Consider the following 23,896-nt stretch of genomic DNA (forward strand, 5'->3'; position numbering starts at 1 on the left):
ATTATTAAGAAAATGGGATCTAAAAGGGAGATTTGTTTTAATACTTGCATCAAACATGTTATAACGAGTACTTTATTTTGTATATGTTGTATATTTTTGCATATTATGTACATTATGTGCGTTTTCGGATCCTTGAGATTCCCATAAATGGTATTTAATATTTTGCGTCCAACGTTTGATCTCGCGCAGTTTGTGTGTTTTTACCGGTTTGAATTTCCTTTTTAATTTCCATTTTAATTCATAAATGCACGAAAATCCGCCATCTAATTATAACTAGACTACAACCACGGAAATTCATATTTTCGAAAGCATAATTAAAAACGTAGAACCTCGGTAGAAAATCGTTTTTTACCCGTTAAGTAATTATGGAAAGCGCTATTATGTAGCTTGGACATTTTATGTTTCCTCATAACGTATGCATTCTGTGCAACTTTTTGCATTTCAAATATCCCACGAACGCATAAAAATCCGCATTCTAATTGTAACCACTAACATCTATTCTATTTTCGATATTTCATATTAAATTCGCCATTTCACGTAAATCTTACGCGAGTTTCGTGCATTTTTACATATTATGCATGCATTTTGTATATCTTTACACCTTTAAGTTTCCCATAATTGCGTAAAAATTCGCGGTCGATTAATCATTTATCGACACATGTTATAATGTCATGTAATGTCGAGCATTATGGGGAGTAACGCAAGGGTAACAAGGGTCTCAGGTCTTTGTTCAGCATGCTCGAAGGATTGTCGAGATCTCGAACAGCCAGCGATGTCCTCATTCTCGCGTCTTCTCTCGTCAACTCGTTCCGTTCCAGCAGCTTCGACAGAATCTTCTTCAGCTGTGGTCCGATACCACCCTCCGCGGAACTTTGTAGAGTATTGAGAACGTCGTCAGAGAAACCTGTGTATTTCCCGAATCCCTGCTTCCTGGCATCCTTGCTCAACGAGTCGTACAGGTTGGCGAGTTGCTGAAGAGTCGCACTCGGTGGCACCTTTGAACGTCTTAGGTAACTGCTTAAGCTTGGCCTTGGCACTTGCGTCACCTTCTCGCCTAAACGTGTGAATCTGTCGAGGAATTGGTTGAATTGGAAAGATTAGAAAGTTAATATATTCGGTAAATATAATTCAATATTGACTTGGATTTTTTAACGCGTTCAGTCCAGCTTATTTTGTAATTCTGCGCTAGGAGTTGTCAGAGCGTAGCATTGATTAATATTGAATTCTTGTTAGTTTATTTTATGATATATTCCTTATTAAGAGATTGAAATTTTCCTTAGTCCTGGGTCACCTTTGGATTGTTGTTAATTAATTTTCTTACCCAGTCTCACTGGCATAGCCCAGTATTACCATAGGATTTTCGACGATCTATTAAAAAATCGGATGTCTTACTTATCTTTAAATAATACTTCCATCGTTAAAAATTTCTTTCATCAAATTTCATTTTGCTTTAATTTTTTATCAGAGAGGGAAGATTCTATTGATCTCGTTTCTTCTCAATTATTTTGTCAGTTTTTAAATTCTCATAGTATTTGGAATGCCAAATATGGACGCGAAGTGGTAAATTATTTGATCGAATTATCGTCGAAATCTCAGATGTAACGTAATCAAATTTTCCATCGAGGATAGACCTTTCAGTTTCGTAACGAGTATTTGTACTCGAAGTATGCTTGTATCTACATTTAGTTAAGCAGACTTTTCAATGAAATTTGAATTGATCCCAGCAACCGAACGTCGAGCAGTGACAGCCTTGTTACGGCTGCTGCATTAGACTATGTTTATTCTGCATTAAGTTTGCCAAAGTAAATTTCAAACTCGAATGGGCACCCGTTCAATCTATAAACGTAGCACATTTGCTAGACGTTTCTGAGATATCAATGCTGTTCCAATATCGAAGTATTCAAATTTTTCTCCGAACTTATGACTGCTAATAATACGAAACGAAGTTTAATAATAATAAAACAAAAACTACACAGGCTGCAAATACATCTCGATTTTGAAAAACGAATTACGAATTTAATTTATTTCATTCTAGTTTTATCTTAACACTTTGTTGCATTGTTCTATTTTATTAGTAAATCCTTGCACCATCATCATTTATTATTTGTTCACGTTAATTATTATTTTCTAGTTGTCTCTATTTCTCATTAAATCAATATATACCTGCTGCATAACAAATTGTAAAATTTTAAAATGCCAAGCTGCTTCATCCCTGTATCAAATCTGTCTTCTCTTTCCAAGAATCTCTTCCATTTCTTATTATTTATTATCATTTCTAAATAAACCAAACCGAATGTTTCTTCAAAGTAAGATGAGATTGTAAACAAAGATGCTGAAAGATAGCAATTTTTGGACCTCCTTGCGAACGAAAAATTCTCGCAGTATATTTAAAAGCGTCTGTCAAGGGACGAAAAATGTTATTTTAGCCGAAATGTGACGAGAAAGTTGAAAAGAAATGAGTGCGAAAGATGAAAAAGTGGCAGCGCCGAAGCTTATCCGTGTATTACGTTTCACCTTAATTTTCTTCGAATTCTGATCCAGCTACAGAATAATTATTCATCTGTATCGACATAATAATCCCTCGGCGATTCTGCTAATAAATCAATTGCAGTTTGAAATCGAGTAAATCTGAAATAGCACCAGATCGTTGTTACGTGAGAACAATGGGCAAGAATAATCTTGCGGTACTTTGGATTTGCTCGATTCCAAGTTTCAATTGATTTATCGGCTGAATTTTCAAGGAAACATTTCATAAATAGTCCAGCATCTTGAGAAGATGAAGTTTAAGCGTGGGGTAAGTTTGATCGCTGCCACTTTTTCATCTTTGCACTCATTTTTTTCAGCTTTCACGTTCCGGATAAATGCTAATAACGTATCTTCTCCTTGACGGATACTTTCAAGTATCCCGCGAGAACTTTTCGCCCTGAGAAAGGCCAACCTTCTGAAATGCGATAAATTGCCTCGTAATGAAACCGCGAATTTTTATACATTTATGAAGAATTAAAAAATTCAAAAATGCATAGGGTACGCGTGATAAAAGATATCGTTGCCCTAGTTCTTAACTCTTCTAACTGCATTTCTCAACGATGAAAATTCTGCTTGGGCAGCAACGAATATTCAGTTCTTTTAGCTCCCAGCTCCGCGTAATGATATTAAACTTCATAAACTTTAAACTCAGTTTTCTCGTATTAAAAGCTCGCGGAGATAGAACAATCAAGAAGCTAAACGAGGATATAGAAAATAGCTGAAGTACATTGTTCGGTATAATATTCGATAGATGAAGATCTTCCCTATATGAAAATGTGAATTTCTAGAAATATCCGCAGCCTGTTAATCAAGTACCTAACAAACGCTCAGCAAATCCCTTTCTTAAATCCTGTTATCTATTTCTCCGGCAAAGAACAAGTAAACTTCCCAACGAAAGCCTTCACCTTGTCTCGTCGTCCTCCTCTTCCGCGTTCTCCATTTTCTCCACGGGAATCCCCGCCACGCTTTTCGATTCCTCGAAGTGATCGGCGTCTGCGAACTTGGACGGTTTAGGTTTCAAGATCTGATAGACATCCTGCACCACGCTATCGATAGTCGGTTCTTTCTTCTTGTCGACGTTCTCAACGATCGATTCGGGTCTCGTGGAACCATCAGGATCGCTCGACGCAGTCGTCGTTTCCAGCTTCGTTTCCGTGCTCGTAGGAGACCAGGAGATCCATTCGTGATTCTCCTCGGGGACTTCTTGATTCGTTTCTTGCATGACGTGCACACGTTCCGGTTCCTCGTAATTCGTCTCCGGCGTCGCGTAGTTGGATTCTGGCGTTTCCTCGTTCACCTCTGGCGACTCTGGCTGCGCCGAGGGATCCTCCATCGATTGCTGGTCAATTTCACCTGGCTTCGACGTCTCCAGCGCCACCAAAGTCTCCGCGCTGTCTTTCGACGATTCTTCTACCCTGGAATCACCTGTTCTGTCCTTTGACGCGTCCTCTTGCGTCTTCGATTCGTCCATTTCGTCGGTCGACGTTTCTTGGGTTTTGGATTCTTCCGTCTGATCGTCGAACGCTTCTTCGACCTTCGACCCCTCCACTTTGTCTTTTTCCGTTTCTTGCGCGTTTGATTCGCCCGTTTCGCCTTCCTGTGTCTTCTCTGCACTTGGTTCTTCCATCTTGTCGTTCGTTGTTTGTTCTACTTCGACTGCCGAATCTTCGGTTTTATTTTTCGAAGTTTCCTTAATCACCGATACTCCTGTTTTGTCGTTCGACGAGTTTTCCGACTTGGATTCGTCCTCCTCGCCCTTTGACTCGTCCAAGGATTGAGTTATTGCGATACTGCATATGGTCGAAGGATCTTGAGAAACAGTCTGTTGATCTTCAGCTATGAAGCTAATGGGTGAAGTGGAGGGGCTTTCTGTGAAGGTGGAACTCTGCATAGCCTCTTCTGACCGAAGAAGTTTCAATTGTTCGACGGCGTAAAATATCACCTGCGTCAGAGAAGCGGATCGTTTTAACGAGAATTCGATCGATTTGGTAGTTGTGGAAATTTTTGATCTACACATGTGTTTTAATATATTCTTCTGATATTAATATCGAATTGCCAATTAGCGCGTATTATTATACATATATTTTATATACCTCTTTATAAATATTAATAATAAATTAATAATTAGCCTGCGAGATGACTACAGATATAATATAATAAATTATTAACTAACATTTAATTTTATAACAACTTGGTTCTGTATTAATGTATAAACTAATAACAATATCTCTGTTTAGTGGAGATGTTTCGTACGAAAATATTTCTTCATTAAGCAACGTTACTTGATATAATTAACGATGATTCTCACCTGCATGGCTGCCGGAAGATAGGAATCCGAGTAATCCGGCTTCGAGAAGGCTGGTGGATTCCTAAGGATTCCGCAAATAGCCTAAAAGGAGCAGTTATAATTATCATAAACGTATCGTTAAAAAATATAAGCAGAAGCCTTGACGCAGAGGTCAAAGGAGATCCGTGCGCAGGTTTATCGTATCATAACGCGTGTTCTACTTTGGACATATCTTATTGAACATATTTCATCACGTTTTTTGTCAATTTTTCCACCTCTAAATTTTCCGTCAATCTAGAAATATTCGCGGTATGATTATAAAGTATAATAGTACGGCGATAAAAGCAATTAAATGTACCTGACGCTGTGAAGAATAATTTTGAGTAGCAAATAACTGCGAAGATCTGGCTATCAACGAACGCAGAAATTCGTGAAAATATATCGGGAACTATGTCTGGAATGGAATGAACGACTTCACGGTTACTTTGAGGGATAATTAAGAGGGAGGAGCGAGGGAAAAGTTCCGGCTTCAGAAAATCGTCAGCGACGATTCCTGGAGAAACGACGAAACGACACGAGAAACGGCTTAAACTCCGGTGAAACTTGTTCGTGAGTTGGTTAATTAAAAGCCGACCTTTTAATCTGCCTCCGAGCAAGTAACTTTCGGTTTACCCTTCTTATCGTAGCGCTGGATTTTTGGGAAATGGCGGAATCGGTCGATTAGCGCGTCACGGACTGGCCAATGAAAATTTAACGAGAACATCGTGTTTGACGTTAATTCTGCCAATTTGCAAGCTTTAGTCGATTGAAACGAACTTGCCTTTGAGGATCTAATTAAAATTTAATAAGGACCTGTTATAAAATCTGTTTCACAATTTCCTCTGATTGTCTTCGTAATGGGAAATATCGACGTTCTTTTTCATACTAGAATTTCTTTTCAATAGATTGTTTGTAGTCGCATTAATCGTTAGAACAGATCATCAGCTATACGTAAGTGAGACGATTGGAATGAAATTACGTAGGCGCGAAAAACAGACGAAAATAGTAGAAAAGTTTTAGTTGCGGTAACGCAAGATTTAGAGGGTGAAAACGCCCCTTAACCCTAGAGGTAACTATAAAACGGTTACGGATAGAAGAAGATTTTGTCAACAAAGATCGAATGGCTTCTAACATGTTGAAAGAAAATGCTGCGACTAACGAACAATCTTGAAAAATGTATAAAAAATTCCTTATCAAAAGGCTCCTTACATTTATCAGTAAACTCGTACAGATGTTATTTCACTGAATATTTTATCTTACAAGATACAACAAGTATACGATTGAGCCGGTAAAGCGAATCAAACAAATACGAATGAAACAATAGATTTATGACAAAATATCTGAATCACCTGTCGAGCCAGTAGAACCACCAAAAAGCAGCCAATAGTCTTCATATTGCCTCCTTAAATTTTCAAACTGCGGAAGAGATCTCCACTCTGAAAATTCTGCCAAAATTCGCCAGACCCCAAAAGTACTTCGGTAATACTTGAAAAATACTCCAAAAATACTGCAAAAGTGCTTGGTGAACGTCTGAGATGTTTCACTGATTTCAGGCTATCGTGTTTTATTCGTTGAAAAAGTTTGTGAATCCGCGTCAGAGCGTCGTCGAAGAGCAACTGGAGGATCGAACCGGTCCAGACGAGAGCTCGTTTCGTCCGATTCTTCGATTTTCCACACTTTGGATCAAGGTTCGCGGCCGAGCGTCACCGCCGGACTGGTCTCGAAAAAGGCTTGTAACGGTTCCATCGTCGCACTTGTACATTCTAAGCCGCGAGTAAAGCAAGCAGAAGTGTTAATCGGAGGAGGAAGAGAACGAGAGTCGTCGGTTCGTTCGCGAACGTGAACGCGTGACACTTGAATTAAGTTGCACTCGGTATGCGTCGCGTGTCCGTGAACTGAACCTCGGTTTCCCGCTATGCAACCGCCTTCGAGGATCGTTCTCCTCCGGTTTCCGGTTCGGATAGTGCGCGAACGATGACTCGTTTCGACCGTTCGATGGGCGGCTCTTGTGAACTTTGGGTATGTTCCGCTTGGTGAGTTGAAAGGAAAGGAACGATACAAATATTTTGTTTCTATACTTTGAATGCATATTATATTTTTGCATATTTTAAATTGCATTTATACGTTTTATAGGTTTCTACAATTCATCGCGAGGAAATTTCGTTTGAATAATTATCCCAATAATTGCGTTACGCGACGAATATTTCGTTAAAATATATTAACATTTGTTGGATAAAAAGGTTGAAGATTTTCGATATTTTATTTCGATATTTTATAAGAGGATAGAAATCGAAACGGGACATTTTCCATTAGGAATTCTTTCATTTTTCTGTACGTCATCTATTACGATAACGAGTAATATAATTTATAAATAAATAATTCCAATCTACGGTTATATATCTGAAAACGGGGATGCTCTTTAGAATTACAATTGTATGAAAAAGATACTTCAATCTGGTTAGTAGGAGCAGCATCGTGATTAAGTGAACATCATTTATTTTTATTCAAATTATAGTATCAAACTGGAACATCAATTTATGAAAAATTATACCTATGAAAACGTGAATCTTTAACGCGCAATATCAAATCCCAAACATTTATCTTCCATGATTTATCTTACCTCGACGTCCTTCATATCTGGAACCTCTCCGCTTCTTTCTTTTTTTCCCACTTCCTTTAACAGCCAACGCTGTATTTCGAGATCGCGCTGCCGCTCGTAGAACGTGTCTGGGCGAAAGTAAATCACAGAAGAACGATCCCAATGATCGTGACTTTCGTTCTGGGAAGGTTACGACCTTGGACAAGGCCGTTGCGACGATTTTACGCAGGAGCAAAGAAAAAGGACAGGAACAAAAGCGAACACTGTTCGATGACTGCACCTTCAAGGCGATTGGGTTATGAATCCCGATTGAATGCGATCGTGAAAAGGACAACTGGTTCTCGACATGTGACTGGATCTCTATTTGTGGATCCATTATTCGTTTCTCTTTTACGAGATTCCTCTTGGAATTTAGGAATTTATTTCATTCTATTATTATATCTATTAACTTGAAATTTACAGATATGTGAAATTTTATTTTATTTTTTTTTTATTATTTTTCTATTTCTTTTGTCTATTCCTTTTGTCAAATATATTTAGATTGTTGGAACGCACGCAATGCCTGTAACGTTATCTGAAGATTCGATTAATAAAAGCGACCAAGGGACGATAAGAGAAGGAAAGATCGCGAACGATAAGTGAAATATGATGTTTCTTATCGATTGTTAATTGTGATATGTATCGTGATTTTTATATGATTATATTTTATATTGTATTTTATGATATGTATTTGTGATTGTTAATTGTGTATGTGTTTTGGCTAAAAATCTGGAATTTAGAAAGTCATTTTTTCCTACTACGTTTCATCCGTTTCGGGAATTTCTTTCAAAATTACTTCCGAGAATTACTATGTTCCTTTCGTTTTCCTTCGTAGGAATACGAGATATTTTTCTCTAGAAAGCTCCTTAAGGAACATAGTGTTTTGATATTTAGCTTTCGAAATCTCGCTAATTGATATATAGCTTTTACATCTCTAAAGTACGAGCAGTTTGCTTACGAATTTGCGAGGACAGTAATTAGGAGATAAACAAAGACGTAAAGCTGGTTGTAAAATCATACCGCCCACGTTTAACAGATCATGCAAGTTCGTAGAATCCGTCTTAATGAACTTTTAGCTTTAGCCCAGCTTTCCGCTTCACTAAAGATTCCTTCGATTCCGAGAAGTTTGCTGCAGTGAACGAAGACCATTTGGCAAACGCGGCGAAGGTAAGAAATCGTATTGAACATTGCGACAGAAAGGAGGAAGTGGAGTTTTCACTTTTTAGTTGGGTAGTGACTGATAACAAACGACGAGTTGGCTCGTCTTTTCGATAACGCTTGTGAATATTAAAATTGTTTCTCATACAAATAGGAAACTCGCCAGTGGATAAACGTACTTAAATCGCAGAGTGAATTTCAGTGAACAAAAATTGTATTATTAGATTTCAATGTCAATAGATTATTTTAATATCATACTATTAACTGTACTTTATATAGATTATAATTATAGTGTTAATAGATTTCAGGCAAACTTCAAAAGATTTAAAATAACAATTTTACATAAAAATCAATCTATTGAAAATATATTATTACTGAGAGTTTGAATTTTCATTTCAATTTGTCAGTTGCATGTCCAAAACAGCTATAAAACGATACATACCTTTTACAATATTCATCTTTTCGAATAAATAGATTAGAATATTTCAATAAAATTTTTAACAGATTAAATGTACAAAAACAAACTTAGTCTTCGTGCATTTTCTATGTATCCGTCCTCAAGAAATTAATCACATCGAATTACGCCCACACTCAGATTATATATTCGATATTTATTTTTCACACGCATCAACAATTTTAAGAAAATTCGTAACGATCGATTTAAATGAAAAAAGAAATTCTGTAAATACATATACATATGATATGATTTATTCAATATTATCAGACGAGTTAACTCGTCTTCGCCAAACAAGATAGTACGTATGTATTGTAGTAATTTAAAAGGAGAAGCTAACTCGTCTTCGTGAGTTAACAGATTTGAACAGAATGGAAAATACGGCTGGAAGTTTCGAACACGCGAAGCATGTATAATTTAGTAATAGTAGTGTTATCTAGAAGGTATGAGGGTACCTCCATTCGATAAGAGGAATCCTATGTACGGGAAGCGTTATATATTCAGACTCCCAGTTGCGGCATCGCTTCACGCGGTTGCATTTCGATTATTGCGCATCGTGGAAACTCCTGTGAACCGTTCGAACGTGTTTTCCCTCGACGGAAGTTGGGATTATCGTGGAAATCGATTTTCGAAACGATGTCGCCTGTTTTGCTCTTGATCGTAGTGGTAAGATACACGTTGATCAGCTTCTTTTTCTTATAATCAAAATTACTTATGCATTAGGCTGTTATCGTTATCGTGAAAATTTTCTAACATTTAGTTAATAATATTTACACCAACAACGTTGTCTTTGCGCCATCTTTATTTGACGTATAAAAAATTTTGTCGAGATTTTATCTTCAGTTTTAATCTAACTATCGAAATGGCAGATTTCAGATATTTTATTTTCCTAATTATTGAAAATATGCAGGAATTCTTAGCAAAATTAATATTGATTTCCTAACTAATTAACCTTCACTCTTACTCTTGAATTGTTCAATTGTTGGTGTTCACGTGTTACATTCTGGATTCTTTTTTATGTACTTTTTATGCATATAATATATTCAATATACTTCAAATATTACTTTTAAACACCTAATGTATATGAAATGTTAGTTAAACAATAAAATGTTATAGATAATTGTCTAGATACCTCTATGTTGGTAATAAAATATTGTCATATTTATTTTTCTATTCCCTTTTGTCAAATATATTTAGATTGTTGGGACACACGCGATGCCTGTAACGCTATCTGAGGAATCGATTAATAAAATCGATCAAGGGACGATAAGAGAAGAAAAGATCGCGAATGAAAGCTTAGGTAACCTGCCAGTTTTCGAACACGTAGTTGAAAATGTAAGTTAATACCGAAGATAATAGTTGATGACTCGAATAGTATAGATTTAAGAATAACACAGCACGTGCTGTAGGATAATTCCGGATGGGATCTGCACGATAAAGCGCACCCAACTTTATAGCTGCTTGTTCGTAACAATAAAGTAAAACACTTCCGGCAGAACTATAAATCGTGTTTTATGCTCTACATAACGTAGACTATGAAACGAGAGCAACAGAAGTTCTTTATACGCTTAAAAAGATCTACGGTTGTTACCTTGAGTTTTTCTACTTCTGGCGTACATCCTTAAAACGGAACCCAAAAACTAAGAGCAATATAAAAAGTTTCTTCAACAACGATCATAAATTTCTCGTTTCACGTTAAGATGTGATTTAAATCTAGTTGGAAATTGTAAAGTAAAAGTAGTTTTCTTGCGAAGTAAGCAATCAAATCTAATCTTAGCTCGTGTTGCAATCGATTAGTACAACTCTTCATTATATATGAATTTTTATTTTTAGCTTGTTACCAGGAACTTATCTTTCCACTTTATTCTGTGCATAGTATTTTCTTTCAATGAAAATTGCTGTATACCGCTATTAATAATCGATAAGCAAATCGCTGTTAGCAAAACAGCATCGCTGTTTACCGAAAGATGTTCAACCTTGAAAGCTAAATTCCAGTATTCCAAAAAACCACTCATTATCATATCTCAAGCAACTAGATTCCATTCCAAATTCTTCGCTGCGATCATCGAATCAGGTTTCTCTATTCCAATGAACAGTCTACCTGATATTAATTTTCAGTCTGACACCAACAACACGTCAAAACCAAGTCTACTCGCCTGGTTCCTCACGCCACTCGCTCAGAATCTGCAGATCAACCCCCAAACTCTGCAGAATCGTGTCATTCAGTTCAAGGAAGCGCTGAAGAATCTTGGACTCGGGAATCGTAACGACTCGAAAGGAAAGCAATTGAATAACGCAAACAATTTGCTACATGTCGCGAGTGTAAGCGATTCTGGCTTTTACACGGATAGATTGGAACCAGCTGGATTCTTCGGTGGAAATGGCTGGCTGGCGAATAAAGGTGGAATCTTAGGTCGTCCTGGAGCGATTCTCTCTACTGGTAGCATTCTCACAGATTATCCATCGGCGTATAGAAGAAAATAGACCAATTTTCGGAAAGATATTCCTTCGAGTTTGATGAGGGATTAGTGAACTTCGTAGCATGTCAGAGATAGAGAAGATCGCAGCATATTTTATTTTATATTCGATCGAGGGAAATTAACACAGATGAGTTATGTGCAAATGTTTTCTGCCATGGTCTCTAGTGCAACGTTATTTCTCATTTGTTTGGAAATTAAAGATAAGATTTATGTTGTCGTGTTAATTGAAATGGGCGTATCTGTTCAAAAAGTGGTTTGGGGAAAAATGACTTTTAAGTGTTTGACAATCAGCCATCGATTTCACATACGTCCGAAATATGAACAGTTATATCTTCAATACAGATACCGCTTTCTTATTGAATATACACATAGATAAATGATTTTTGCGCTACCCGACAGCAATGATTCGATTTAAGCGTAAATTGCAGATAAACCGTTTCGGCTTAACACGGCGGAATGATTAATCCGATTTTTACATTTTATATACTGTAAATGTAATATTCTAATTTTTAAAGAAATAGTCACTCTACTACGCAAGATTATTGTAGTCTGAACAATATAGTCTTGTAGTCAATATAGTCAATGTAGTCTTCTATATAATACTATAATTCTACATAATCACGTTCCTGAAAGGATAGTAAACGCATATGCGCTAGGAGAATAGTGCGAAAAGATGGTAGTTTTATGTTGTTTTCTATACTAAAGGAAGATCTTAGATCTGTGAGATAGTATGAACATATATATATATAGTAATATATCAGCAAACATTGTTAAATAAAAATTTTATAATTCTTTGATTATTTCTGAAATTTCCTTCACTTCTAACAGCCCTAATCCCTAAAACGTATAAATGGAGGTATACATCACACGAACACGATATATCACTCGAAACCATTCAATTCCATCTGATAAAACTTTCACCAATTTTCTATCTGGTTTTAAGGCTATGCTTTGGCCCACTTTCCACGAACATTCTATATACAGCGTGTAACAGAACGCGTGCAATCCGCTTGAGGAGACGATTGTAATGAAAAAGGTCCATAAATCATATGCTGGCGATAAACGCAACATTTACTCAACGCTACGATTCAGAATAGAACAAGCTTTTCAACGAATTCGGGAAACATTCGCAGTATAATTGGATCCATGATAAGACGTCCACAGATTCGCTTTGAAACATCAGACGGTCTTCTGAGCATCTCAAATGTACACTCAGCTGCCGAAGTGGGCCTCACGTGTATTGTTACACCCTGTACAACACTTTTACTCTTTGCAACATACTCAGTTAAGCAAATACTAAACGTCGAATGAAAAAGAAAAATTGTCCGATTTGAAGTAAGAACGAGGAAGGTAAATGTTCGATATTAAACGATGTTGAGTGACATTTCTCTATGATCGAAATACGAAGGAAACGAAACGAGGAGGACTAAAAGGTATTGAGAGCAAATAAATTAAAGTACTTAGATAATTCTGGTGGAACGTGCGCGAGAAATTCTTCTGATAACTGGTGGTTCTTAGATCGAGGATGAAGACCGTGGAGAAAGCTTCCGATAAATAAGCAGCTTTCGCGAGACGAAGAAATTCCTTTGGTAGCATTCCCCTTCGATGACATCCAACTCTTTTTGTACAGAAGCTTTACAGTCTCTGCGCGATGCTTCAACGAATCGATAACCTTCCGGCTTTTTTCGCTCTCCAAGTTACTAAATGAGGAATTCTGATTTTCCAAATTTGCGGAATTCCTTGTTATATCTACGATATTACGAACCTTCAGTTCGCAGAATTTGCCAAGGTTATCGATTTATTCGAAGTCCATGTAAACCGAGCAGGCATTTTAAACGGGGATTCTAGGTAAACTGTTTTCGTACGTTTTAAACACAAATTTAAGGTAGATCATATAATAAATGAACTTGAGTTGGAAATTCCAGAGAGACGGAGAATTCTGCAGGGATAGGATATTATGAAAATTAATGTGGAATTTTGATACTTCGACCTTGCTCTTATTATAGTAACAAAAAGGATTTGCAACGTTTTAAGAAAATGTTTAACGTAAAATTCAGACGAAGAGTCACGCATACTGATAACAATCTTCTCGTGTCTTGCTCTAATTTGAAATGTTTTTCAATATTGAAAGATACTATTGGGCTGAACGTGTCTGAAAGAACAGAGTTAATCAATGAATTCTTCTCGTATGCTTGGAATTTGGTCGATTTACAGTAACAGTATGAAAAGTTCTTATCACAATAAATAGCAAATTACGAGGTTTCTACGATTTACAAAATATCGACGGTTGATTTTTCCCCGTACGTTGCTAAAGTTGACTTCAACTAGGTATTTTGACAATAGAAGACGATGTTATTCCAGGCTCTCGTTTTTATCTTTGTAATTTTCGTAATTGAAGATTTGACACGCCGTGAAGAACGAGTATCTATCCTGCTACAGTTTAAAAACAGCGTGTCTTTCATTTAACATTTTATTTCGAAACTTCAACAACAAACGTATCAAACGCGTTAAAATAATTTTACAGAGGTGAAACGGTTTCCACATGAAAGTTTTAACAAGCTATCTGCGGTTTGAAAGTGCCACATCCGGAAATGCGTTGCATAATGCACACGCGTCACTGAATTTCCCTAGAATAGTTATCGCTGATGTTGCATCGTTGAAAACGCGAATCAGGACAGAGGAGGCCTTTGATCATCGGAAAATCATCAGACGTGTGCTCGTTTTGGCTAATAGTCGTCAATTTACTGAATTGTTTCCGGGTATCGCAACATTCAAAAGGAATATCTTCTCCCTTCAATTGGAATTCAATTCGATTAATGGTACTGCAGAACGTTTCGTATGATGCCAATAATGATTGATTATCGATTTCTTTGTAATTAAATGAAAGCTAGCGATCACTGTCTTTGTATGATTTTTATTTCGCTTGTTAATTACTTATTATTATATGCTGGATGTTTCTTTAATCGACTGTTTGCAGATAAAATAATTATTATAAGAGATTATCAGAAAGCTAAAGTCAATAGTGATATAATTATTACATTTCTTAAAATTAATATCGATTTCATTAAAATCAGTTTATTCTATAAATATTCTTCTGTAAAGTATTAATTCTGTGTACGATGGAAATTCTAACATGACCCGGTTAACTGATTGGCATTGTAATTATTCCGTTGTTTCCTCTACCGTGAAATTTTATAGTTAATTTTTTACCATCATGTATTTTGTATATTGTTCGTGGATGATGTAGAAAAATGAATAATTTCAATCTCTTGGCATTGGATTTATTTCGCGCAGAAAATTCGAACAGAACAGGCCTCTTCAGTTTTAACAGTTCGATCGCTCTTGAATGGAAATATGTAGTATCATAGTAAATCATTATTAAAATGTTGGGACTATAGTTTCAGTTCAGCAAAGGAAAATTATTATTTTATTATTTAATTTAATTATATAAAATACCCGCATACTGTGTAATTACTAAAAAAAAACCACAAATTACCAGGTTTTTGATATCTTTTTCTGCCATGACCACCCATCTCTAATGCTAGAAGCACTCTGTGATAGTCCTTGATAGTATCATCTATCTCAGAGTCGTCCGTAATTTAAGCTACAGAAACTGCTAACCACAAGCTTCTCACCTAAAAGAGAAAAAAAGAAAATTGGCAAAGAAATCATAAACCAAGACATCTATACGTACAATAAGACAGTATAAGGCTGTACATTGAATAGTACCTATCTAATACTGTAACAAAACGGTAGAAAGGTTGTATTTGTGCATCGAATAAAAAGGAACAAAACAATCATCAAGAGATAGTTCATAAGCTATGGAATGGAAAAATCTAATTTTTGGAATTTTTGTCTGGTTTTCTCTATTGCGTAGTTTAGTGTCCGGGGAAGAACACAGGGTATGTTTCATCTCGATCTGTTTTACAAAAGCTGGAAAATAGCCTGGCATCTGAGTTGTACGCGCTTTCACGTTTAGCAAAGGTCATGCAATGGTAGTTCACGTCGTATCTGTTCTGAAATCGAACCTTTTTATAATTTAATATTTTTACTACGGAGGATGATCTAACTGTTAGTGTAAAACATGCATAGGTACTTCACTTGTAAAAATTCGTGCTTGACAATTATTTCCCATATTTTAATAGTCCATGAGATCGAAGTCGCTGGAAAAAGCCGGATAGCCAAACACAGAAGAACGATTCCATGTTTACGAGTTACGTTTCGACAGCCAAACTTTATTCCACCCTGAAGGTTCAAAGGGCAGCCAAACTCAAGGAAGCTTACTGCCTTACATATGTAAATGTTCGAAGCCATGGGCCCTTGGCGTGGGGGAAGCGCGCATAGGTGGGGATAGCACGAAGCGATCCTGGCTTTGGGGCGGCAGTCGAGGTTCGTCAGTCGACCAAGTAACACGTGTTACGGTGATTGTCGTCGGTACAAACGCGCGACGAACAACGTGTACGGTCCAATAACCGCGAATCAAAACATAAAACAACGAACATAAACGTGTGACGCTCCGTGAAAATCAATACTTTAATAGTTGGAAATTTTTAACATTAATTTTAGTTCGAAGTTTCTCCGTGGTTTCGTACGCGTGTGTTTTTTCGTATCGTTTGTATCGTTTATATACATACATAATTCGCGTGATATCTCGTTCGAATGAAGACTTTACTTGACGAATGACCGTGTTTTTTGAATATAATTCGCTTCCTTTTTGATCGACGAAGGAGGCTTTTCGATCGGAGAAGAAAAGAGACTAGCTTCTTTGGTCTAGTGGGAAGAAGGATGGAAGGAAAACAGCGCGTGTGACGCCGAACGTATCGTATGTGGTAAGTGATAACGTTTCACTTTGTAGTTTGATACTCGAAACTAGTCGAAACCGTGTTTGTTATTGTTTCCCCCGGAACACGTGCGCCTACCACGCATACCGTGTTTATACTAGCGAAAACGCACAATGTTCTCAAATCAACGAAGAGCGAAAGAATTATATGTATTTCGCAGATATTTTCTAGATTTAAGATCCTCATCGACAAACCAATATAACTTGTATTTTAACGAATTAGCAACGTATTGCTAATAACAGCATATATTTGATTGACAATGGACGAAACAATTATACGGATTTCAGCAATAAATCAACAATTTATATTAATAATGTACGGCTATGTTTCTCTATGTTCGAGTCTATAACGGTTTAACGATTCTATAATGCACGTTCGCTCGTCTTTGGCGTGCAATCCTGCCTCGTTTGTTTTTCTTTTCTTTGTTGACAAATTTTTTTCCAACGCTTGTATCCTTGGTCCCAATTGACTTCAATTTTATTATTGAGTTTGATTTAGGAAGTAAATATGGCGGGTGACAAAAAGCGCGCGTTTTTGTATCTGCTTATGTCTTTTAGTTAAATGCGTACCCGCTAGGGGGACGTGTCTTTTATACAGAGAAATAATAAAAATTAATAATATGAAATAACAAGTCTTTTTTAGGAGATTCTTCGAAAAGCAGTGAATTGATTAAGATTGATGGTGTTTTAATATAATTACCATTGAGATCATGATTGTATACATATGCATATAGGGAAGTTTCAATTGGAAAATTTTATCTTTATTTCGAAAAGGGAAATTTTCCGCTTACAAGTCTTAATACATTAAAGATCTCGAAAGTAAGAATTCCATTAAATGGAAATATTGACTATTATTTTTAGTAAATTCAGTGTTATATAAATGTACATATTATATCACATATTATTAATAGATCAGATTAGATTAGTAATTAGTAGACTAGCAATTTGCAAAATTTATTCTATTTACGAAATTTCCATTATTTCGAAATTTTATTTATTCGACTGATCCTATTTTGTGAGAGAATTTTCGCGAAATTTCGGTAATAATATCATGCAAGAGACACTCAGCCATGTTCTATCCTGGAAAACAAGCATAATATTGCGTCAGCAGGGCAACCATACATGTCGTAATACATGTCGTAATAATATTATGATGTGTATGGTATTTTATTTTGAACGATAAAGATAAATACGTAGGTATAGGATAAGAATTCATTTTTTGAAATGAAATTACGAATGAAACAAAAGAGGGAGGATCATAAATGAGATTTTGGTATTCGATATAAAAACGAATATGTAGGTATTAAGAGGAATTATGAGAATGAATTACGCGTATCAAATTCCACACAATGAGATCTTTTTCATTGGTCGACGTATTTAACATTACGGTTTATTTAATATTAATAGACGTTCAGATATGCATAACAAATAACAGTTAGAGAAGAAATTATTTTACATATAATTTTCTCCCAATGATTGAAAATTCGTTATAAAAAATGGAATAACTCGCATCCTCCGAGAATGTACAACGAGCGTTATAATTTTACGTTCGCTAGAAATTTGGCCGTTTTCTCAATTTTCATTCCATTTTATCGCAATTGAAAAACCATCTGTCTTCCCATGACAAATTTATATCTCTCTGTTCCAATAAAAATCCTTTTAATCCCGATCACTGTCGTAATCAAATTCTTTTTACTCGTTTCTTTCACAAAAAAAAAAAAGAAAAAAAAGGAAAGGAAAACCGCATGATAAAATTCTGAGAACCAAAAGGACCGTTTTGCAAGCGTAACATAAAAGTACTATAAAAAAGCGAAAATTCATCAAAGCTATTCGCTAGAATTTTGCGACTCGGTTTTTTCCCTGCTTTTTACCGCGATATGCATTGGGAATTTTTCTCCGAGGAAATCGCGGAACTAGCAAGTTTCGTGTACAAATCGAACGTACGACATTTCGTGGATTTATCTCAAGCAACGGTGAGCTATGATTTACGAAAAGGCTTCCAAGAATTATACTTGTTGACATTTATGCATTTATGCCAGGTATAAATGTACAAAAATATAGAACGGCGTGTCAAGATGTACAAATGTACAAATATCAAAATCAAAATTTCTTTGAAATTAATCTATAATCGGTAATACTTTACAATTTAGTCGGAAACTGCGATTATTTTCAAACTTCGATACATCGAAAATGGCTATCTAAAAAAGTGAAATATCACAAAAAAAAGAACGTGTCTCAAATTTCCAATCGCGTTAAAGAATATTTTTTATTTTCTAAATTAATCTCCACTTCAGTACGTCGAAACATTCGAACACTCCTATTGGAGGATAATTATTGGGTTGGCAGCTAAGTGCCAACTCACTCAGTTGCCAACCCAATATTAGAAAGTAACTAAAATAAAATAAAATAACATTGATTACTCGATAGTAAATAAATACCATGGAAGTAAAATTATTTATTTATTCGATCGTTGGTTTGTAGGCGTTTTGAAAATAAACCTTTTACTTTAGATATAACCGTCATTGGCTAAACGAATATACCAACATGTAACAAAAATATGACAACACTAGTCATATAGGCCATGGAAATGAAAACGAATGTAAAGCGTTTTTCGTATGTTTTTTAAACGTAGGCAACGATTTATAAAAATTCCAACTGCTGTATGAGTGAGTTGGCGTGTTTACATATATGTATTCGATTAATACAACTATTGGGGCATAGTTGGGCCCGTGGGTGGATGTACAGAACGAGAGAAATCATCCGAGAATCCTCGGACGAGCATTGAGTTTCAACACTAGATCTACCACACCAGTGAAATTGACTGGTTTTACAATTTTATTTTAAAATTCCTACTTCATATTATATTTTTTCCACAATGATGTAATGACTTTCGCAACGATAATTAAAAGAATAATATAATGAATTTTATTTTGCTTTTTATGTACTCAAATTGAAAATAATTTTGTATCAAGGCTACTTATACCAATACCAGTCAAAATGACTGGTATTTGTCAAAGTGTAAAAGGGTGCTGCAATCTGTTTATCGAACCTCAATTAATCAGTTTCCTCGTTTTGTTCTTCACAAACGTTCTTAAAATTTTTACCGCGTATCATTCGATATGATGATGTCAGTTATCAGGAAAACCGGATCGATCGTTAGATGCTAACACTAGAAATACCACACCAGTGAAAATGACTGGTTCTACAATTTTATAAATGTAAACCTTCGTTTAGGGCTCATGGTCGCAGATAGATTAATAATACCAAAAATGTACTACACAACATAGAATTGCTTCTGTAAGAAAGTAATAAATCAATAAATATAAAAATATTCTATTATTACTATAAAATATTCTATTAGTATTCTATTATTTTTTCAAAGACCAGTCACTTTCACTGGTTTTAGTTAGTTTTAGCGTTAATAGCTGGAAAATTTCCCACCAACATCCAACGGGCAACATCGGCAACGAGCCTACGCCCTTCTAATCTAAACATTCCAAGAAATGTTGAAGGTGGATCGTAGTTGTGGCAGGTTGTTGGAACGTGTTTATCAATTTTATAGAAAACAGAACGAAATAAATTATGAAAATAGATACTTGAGACTCGTGTCACAGATTACAACACTAATGAACGATCAGCTGAAAATCTAATTACTTAAACACACGTACAAGCGAATTATCGAGGAATCACGTGGAAGTTCGTGTTACTCGCGGAAAGATCGATTCGTCGAGTACATTCGTCGCGTTTTACGATTTAACTGGCTGTTTGATGACACGATGTCTCGCGTGACTGGCTAAATACCTTTACCTCGGATGACGCCTTCGATGTACTCTTGTACAGATTCTATTTGCCAACAGGAAACCTTGGAACATAGACAGAGCATGAAGATCTTTTACGATGAGTGTTCGCGGTACCTTGTTGTACGCACAAGGAAACTCGTTAATACCGACGTTACATAGCTTTGGCAACGGGTTCTGTGTAAGCGTCGTTGAAAAATTGAAAATTAACGACGATATCGAAGGGAATATAATCGATGAATTGAATGTAGGTAATTTTTGGTTTATTTTTCAAACTATAAGCAGAGAGATTATATATACAGTTGGTGTAAGGAGTATTTCTACACCACTGTGTTTATTATTATATTTATATATCGTACTAACTAGTTAAAGAGTAGCTAAGTAAAGAAATACAAGAGAATGTTTATCGATTCACATATTTCGATTTTCCCCTTTGTGTCTTCTTGTTTCATCTTCCTCCTTCGTATGCTTCTTCGTTTGTTTCAATCATATTGAATATTTTGAATATATTTCAACGTATGTTTAAGACTCTTGGCTCGTAAAAACAAGACCAAGACGTTGATATAAAAATTCAAAATTAAAATTCAGAAAATGTAAATTTGCAACACGTACTTTCAATAAAATTATTGTTTATAATGAGCTTGTAGTAGCTTGTTGAAATACAGTGTCGTATATACTCAGTGTCAAATGTGAAAGGATTAAGGCTACTACGATGCCAGGTTCTGTTCGTCTTTCATTTCTCTCGAAAGTTTTCAAACTCATCGTTTTTTACCCTCTCGTTTCGCTAGAAATCGCGAAAAGTATGGCAACCATCGTAATATATTGTTTGTTGATAAAAATCATTAGGAATATGCATACTTTACAAATTTGTCAGTTTCATTCGTTATTCTGCTTTGTAATTGCAGAAATGTTATTCCGGTGAAAGAGACGTTGCGTGAATTTTTAAATAAATATCGATTCGACCGTATATTTAGGTGCTTTCGCCGAGTTTCTGCTGCGAAAAGTTTCCATTCATCGGTTATCGGTGCGAATATTTTCACGTTCCGTGACACACGTTACGATACGCCAACAGAGAAATAGTACAAATTGCGATCGTATATCCGACGCGGTAGTTCCGGCGCGACGATCTATCAATTATTTCGTTTATTTCGATGTCCGACGAGTTTCGCATTCCCGGCAAGAGAAAAACAATTTTTTCGATCGATCTGTTTTCGATTCGTTTCTCGTCGACAGCCGAAGGAACGGCACGGTTTCCTCTGATGCGTATGAATTTGATTAAAATGGATGTGCAATAGAAACTCGGTAAACAATCTGACGCAAATGTGATGAATTTTTGTCAGGTGCCCGTATTTTCCAGATTGGTGAAGAGCATAATTGCATTCCATTTTATTTTCCTCGCTTTTTTTACCTTGTAACGTTTCTCTTATCTCATATTTTTTTTTTTAATTCCTGCACTCGTATTTATTGAAATAAATAAATAAATCAATTTTTATGTCAGGCAGTTTCATATAGAAAACTAATATACGTATTTCTAATTGCCTTCTTCCCATTGTCTTTTCCCATTTTTAACAGAGACATGCAACTTCTAATGATTAATATTACACGGAATTATAAAATTTCTAACGAGATAATGAAATCTCTGTATCGTAATATCGTCCAAATAAAATCAGTTTCATTTAATTCTTCACGTAACTGACGCAACGTAATCCATTCAGTTTATCCGTTGAAGACTACAACGATCTTTTCGTTTGTCCTATTTTTGCATATCACGTGCACTCTGTATATTCTCGCACTTTTATTAAGAATTTCCCGTAAGTGTATAAAAAAATGCGCGGTTTGATACTAACATCCAATAAATAGCAATATATTGTGGAAAGAAAAAGGAAGCGTAATACATTTAACGAAGACTTTAGTTGATCCAAACCGTACTTTCACCCCAATAAACTGACCCAATAAAACACGAGGAGAAACCTATAATCGAGTAACCCGATCAACGTCCAACTCTGCTAAAAAAATTAAACACTTATCGACGGCTTGTCTTCGATTTCCCATCTCCATCGATTCTCTTCCTTCAATCCCATAAACTTAGAACTGCTATCGAATCTTGGAAGTATCGACGCGAGCTTCCAAGAGAAACGAAGTTTTCTTTGGAAGCAAACTTTCTTCTTCGAGTCACGTTATCCGGGCACACGGTATCGCGTTATTTGGTTGTTTAATTAAAGATGCATGGAACACGGATTGGGTTCTCGCGTGAAGAACTTTTCCAAAGTAGAACGTGGGTGGGTGTGTAACTTCCTGTAATCGTTCAGCGATGCGTTTGATGCGCCGCCCTGCATATATTTTGACAACGTGGGTGTCGAATCTTTTCGAGTCTGGAGCCCCGGACGATTCCTTTGGAATCGGGGAGCTGAAATATTAAAGGATTTAAACGACCGGAACGAAGATTGTCAATGGAAATATGCAGAAAACCTGAAATCTCGTAAGATATGTATCTACGATTTTAGATTCAACGAAATTATTTTTGTTCTGGCCTAGTGGCGTTGTAGAATAAATAAGAGGTACAGTGTTTTACATTAAGTTGATACTTATATATAGAAAGGGCGAGGTTTCCGAAGATGATTTTCTAAAGAAATAAAATGTCAGAAAGTTTCCAAAATGATAGAAACATATTACGTACTTTTGAAAATGATGCGTAAAATTTCTCGAGTTTTCGAAAACTAATTATCTCACGACTCTTAATTAAAATATTACGAGTCGATCCACTACTTACCTAACCTTCGTTCAATAATCATCGATCCATCAAACTAATATATCCATCTGTTCATTAAAGTGTCAAGGACTATACAACAATTTTTAATTGATCATCCCATGATTCTAGAAAGAATTATATCTCAGCCCTGCTTATCTAGCCTTCGTCAAATTAATTCTCAGCTAAACGATACTTAAAATTCCTCCACCGCTTCGTACATTGAAGATTAACAGACAAGATTACCCAAAAATAAACAACGATCTCGTAACTCCAACTAGCTACTCTATATGAAATTTCCTGACCAACTAAAAAAGAACAGGACAAAAATACAAAAAATTTCGTTTCATGCTGGACACGATGAAAATCTGCGAGTTTGGCGAAGGTTATCGTGTAGGAGAACTAAAAGTGGTGCGTGAGCCACAGGTATCCACGGCCGATGGACTAACGTTTGACTATCGCTAATAACGCATAGCGTAAAAGCGGATAAGTCGGTTAACGTGGAACCTTTTTTTTTTTTTTTTATCAATTTACAGTGAATTAATCCTGAACCTCGAATTATTTTTATCTACGTATAGCGTGACCAAGGGAAATAAGTCGCGGTCGAAAGGAGCGGCATTTTGTGATCCCCAACCGCGAATTATCGTTCCTTGAAAGACTTTTTTCAGACACGCTATATCCAGACCTCGAGATAACAAGCTCGTGTTACAGCAAAACCTTAAGCAGCCATACATTGTTACACGTGTGAATATCTTCTCAGAATTGAAATTTGAAGAAACGTTTTGCAATGAAATGGATCTTCTTACACTTTTATTCGCGTAAATACTTTTGGTATTTTGAAAATTTTTTTACGATCATCGATATGGTTTAGAGGCAAATACAGAGAAGATAGTAAATAGTTCGTAAGATATTCTTGAAATATCATACGTAT

At 35.9% G+C, this 23,896-nt stretch overlaps 4 protein-coding genes across 25 annotated transcripts in view; 2 read left to right on the forward strand and 2 right to left on the reverse strand.

Moving 5' to 3' along the window:
- Positions 1-58: 58 nt before the first annotated feature.
- Positions 59-20,186, reverse strand: LOC122570059 (microtubule-associated protein futsch). 3 transcript variants are annotated; one of them, XM_043731907.1, is made up of 5 exons: positions 20,091-20,186; positions 15,079-15,217; positions 4,835-4,915; positions 3,432-4,468; positions 59-1,068 (listed from the first exon to the last, which is right to left on the reverse strand). In XM_043731907.1, exons 2-5 carry the CDS (start codon positions 15,103-15,105, stop codon positions 687-689), a joined length of 1,527 nt encoding a protein of 508 aa, XP_043587842.1. In that variant the 5' UTR covers positions 15,106-15,217; positions 20,091-20,186; the 3' UTR covers positions 59-686. The 3 variants fall into 3 exon arrangements, with proteins under 3 accessions (XP_043587842.1, XP_043587841.1, XP_043587843.1); XM_043731906.1 differs by lacking the exon at positions 20,091-20,186 and adding an exon at positions 6,202-6,615 and having other exon boundaries at positions 15,079-15,201; XM_043731908.1 differs by lacking the exons at positions 15,079-15,217; positions 20,091-20,186 and adding an exon at positions 7,473-7,546.
- Positions 9,614-12,382, forward strand: LOC122570070. Its single transcript, XM_043731919.1, has 3 exons — positions 9,614-9,768; positions 10,300-10,437; positions 11,221-12,382. The coding sequence occupies exons 1-3, from the start codon at positions 9,739-9,741 to the stop codon at positions 11,584-11,586; spliced, it is 534 nt and encodes a 177-aa protein (XP_043587854.1). The 5' UTR covers positions 9,614-9,738; the 3' UTR covers positions 11,587-12,382.
- LOC122570071 lies at positions 15,379-15,896 on the reverse strand. The gene is made up of 2 exons (XM_043731920.1): positions 15,684-15,896; positions 15,379-15,598 (listed from the first exon to the last, which is right to left on the reverse strand). The coding sequence occupies exons 1-2, from the start codon at positions 15,894-15,896 to the stop codon at positions 15,461-15,463; spliced, it is 351 nt and encodes a 116-aa protein (XP_043587855.1). The 3' UTR covers positions 15,379-15,460.
- The window catches only part of LOC122570057, a 111,216-nt gene continuing 103,312 nt past the window's right edge, over positions 15,993-23,896 (forward strand). For 18 of the 20 annotated variants that reach the window (XR_006317686.1, XR_006317689.1, XR_006317688.1 and 15 more), the window contains exon 1: positions 15,995-16,411. The gene's annotated coding sequence lies outside the window, so the exon portion shown is untranslated. Of the gene's footprint in view, positions 16,412-23,896 lie in introns of all 20 variants that reach the window. The other 2 variants (XM_043731904.1, XR_006317690.1) reach the window with 2 other exon arrangements.

The sequence above is a fragment of the Bombus pyrosoma genome, linkage group LG8 (genome assembly GCF_014825855.1).
Source record: "Bombus pyrosoma isolate SC7728 linkage group LG8, ASM1482585v1, whole genome shotgun sequence".
In the NCBI taxonomy this organism is placed as follows: domain Eukaryota; kingdom Metazoa; phylum Arthropoda; class Insecta; order Hymenoptera; family Apidae; genus Bombus; species Bombus pyrosoma.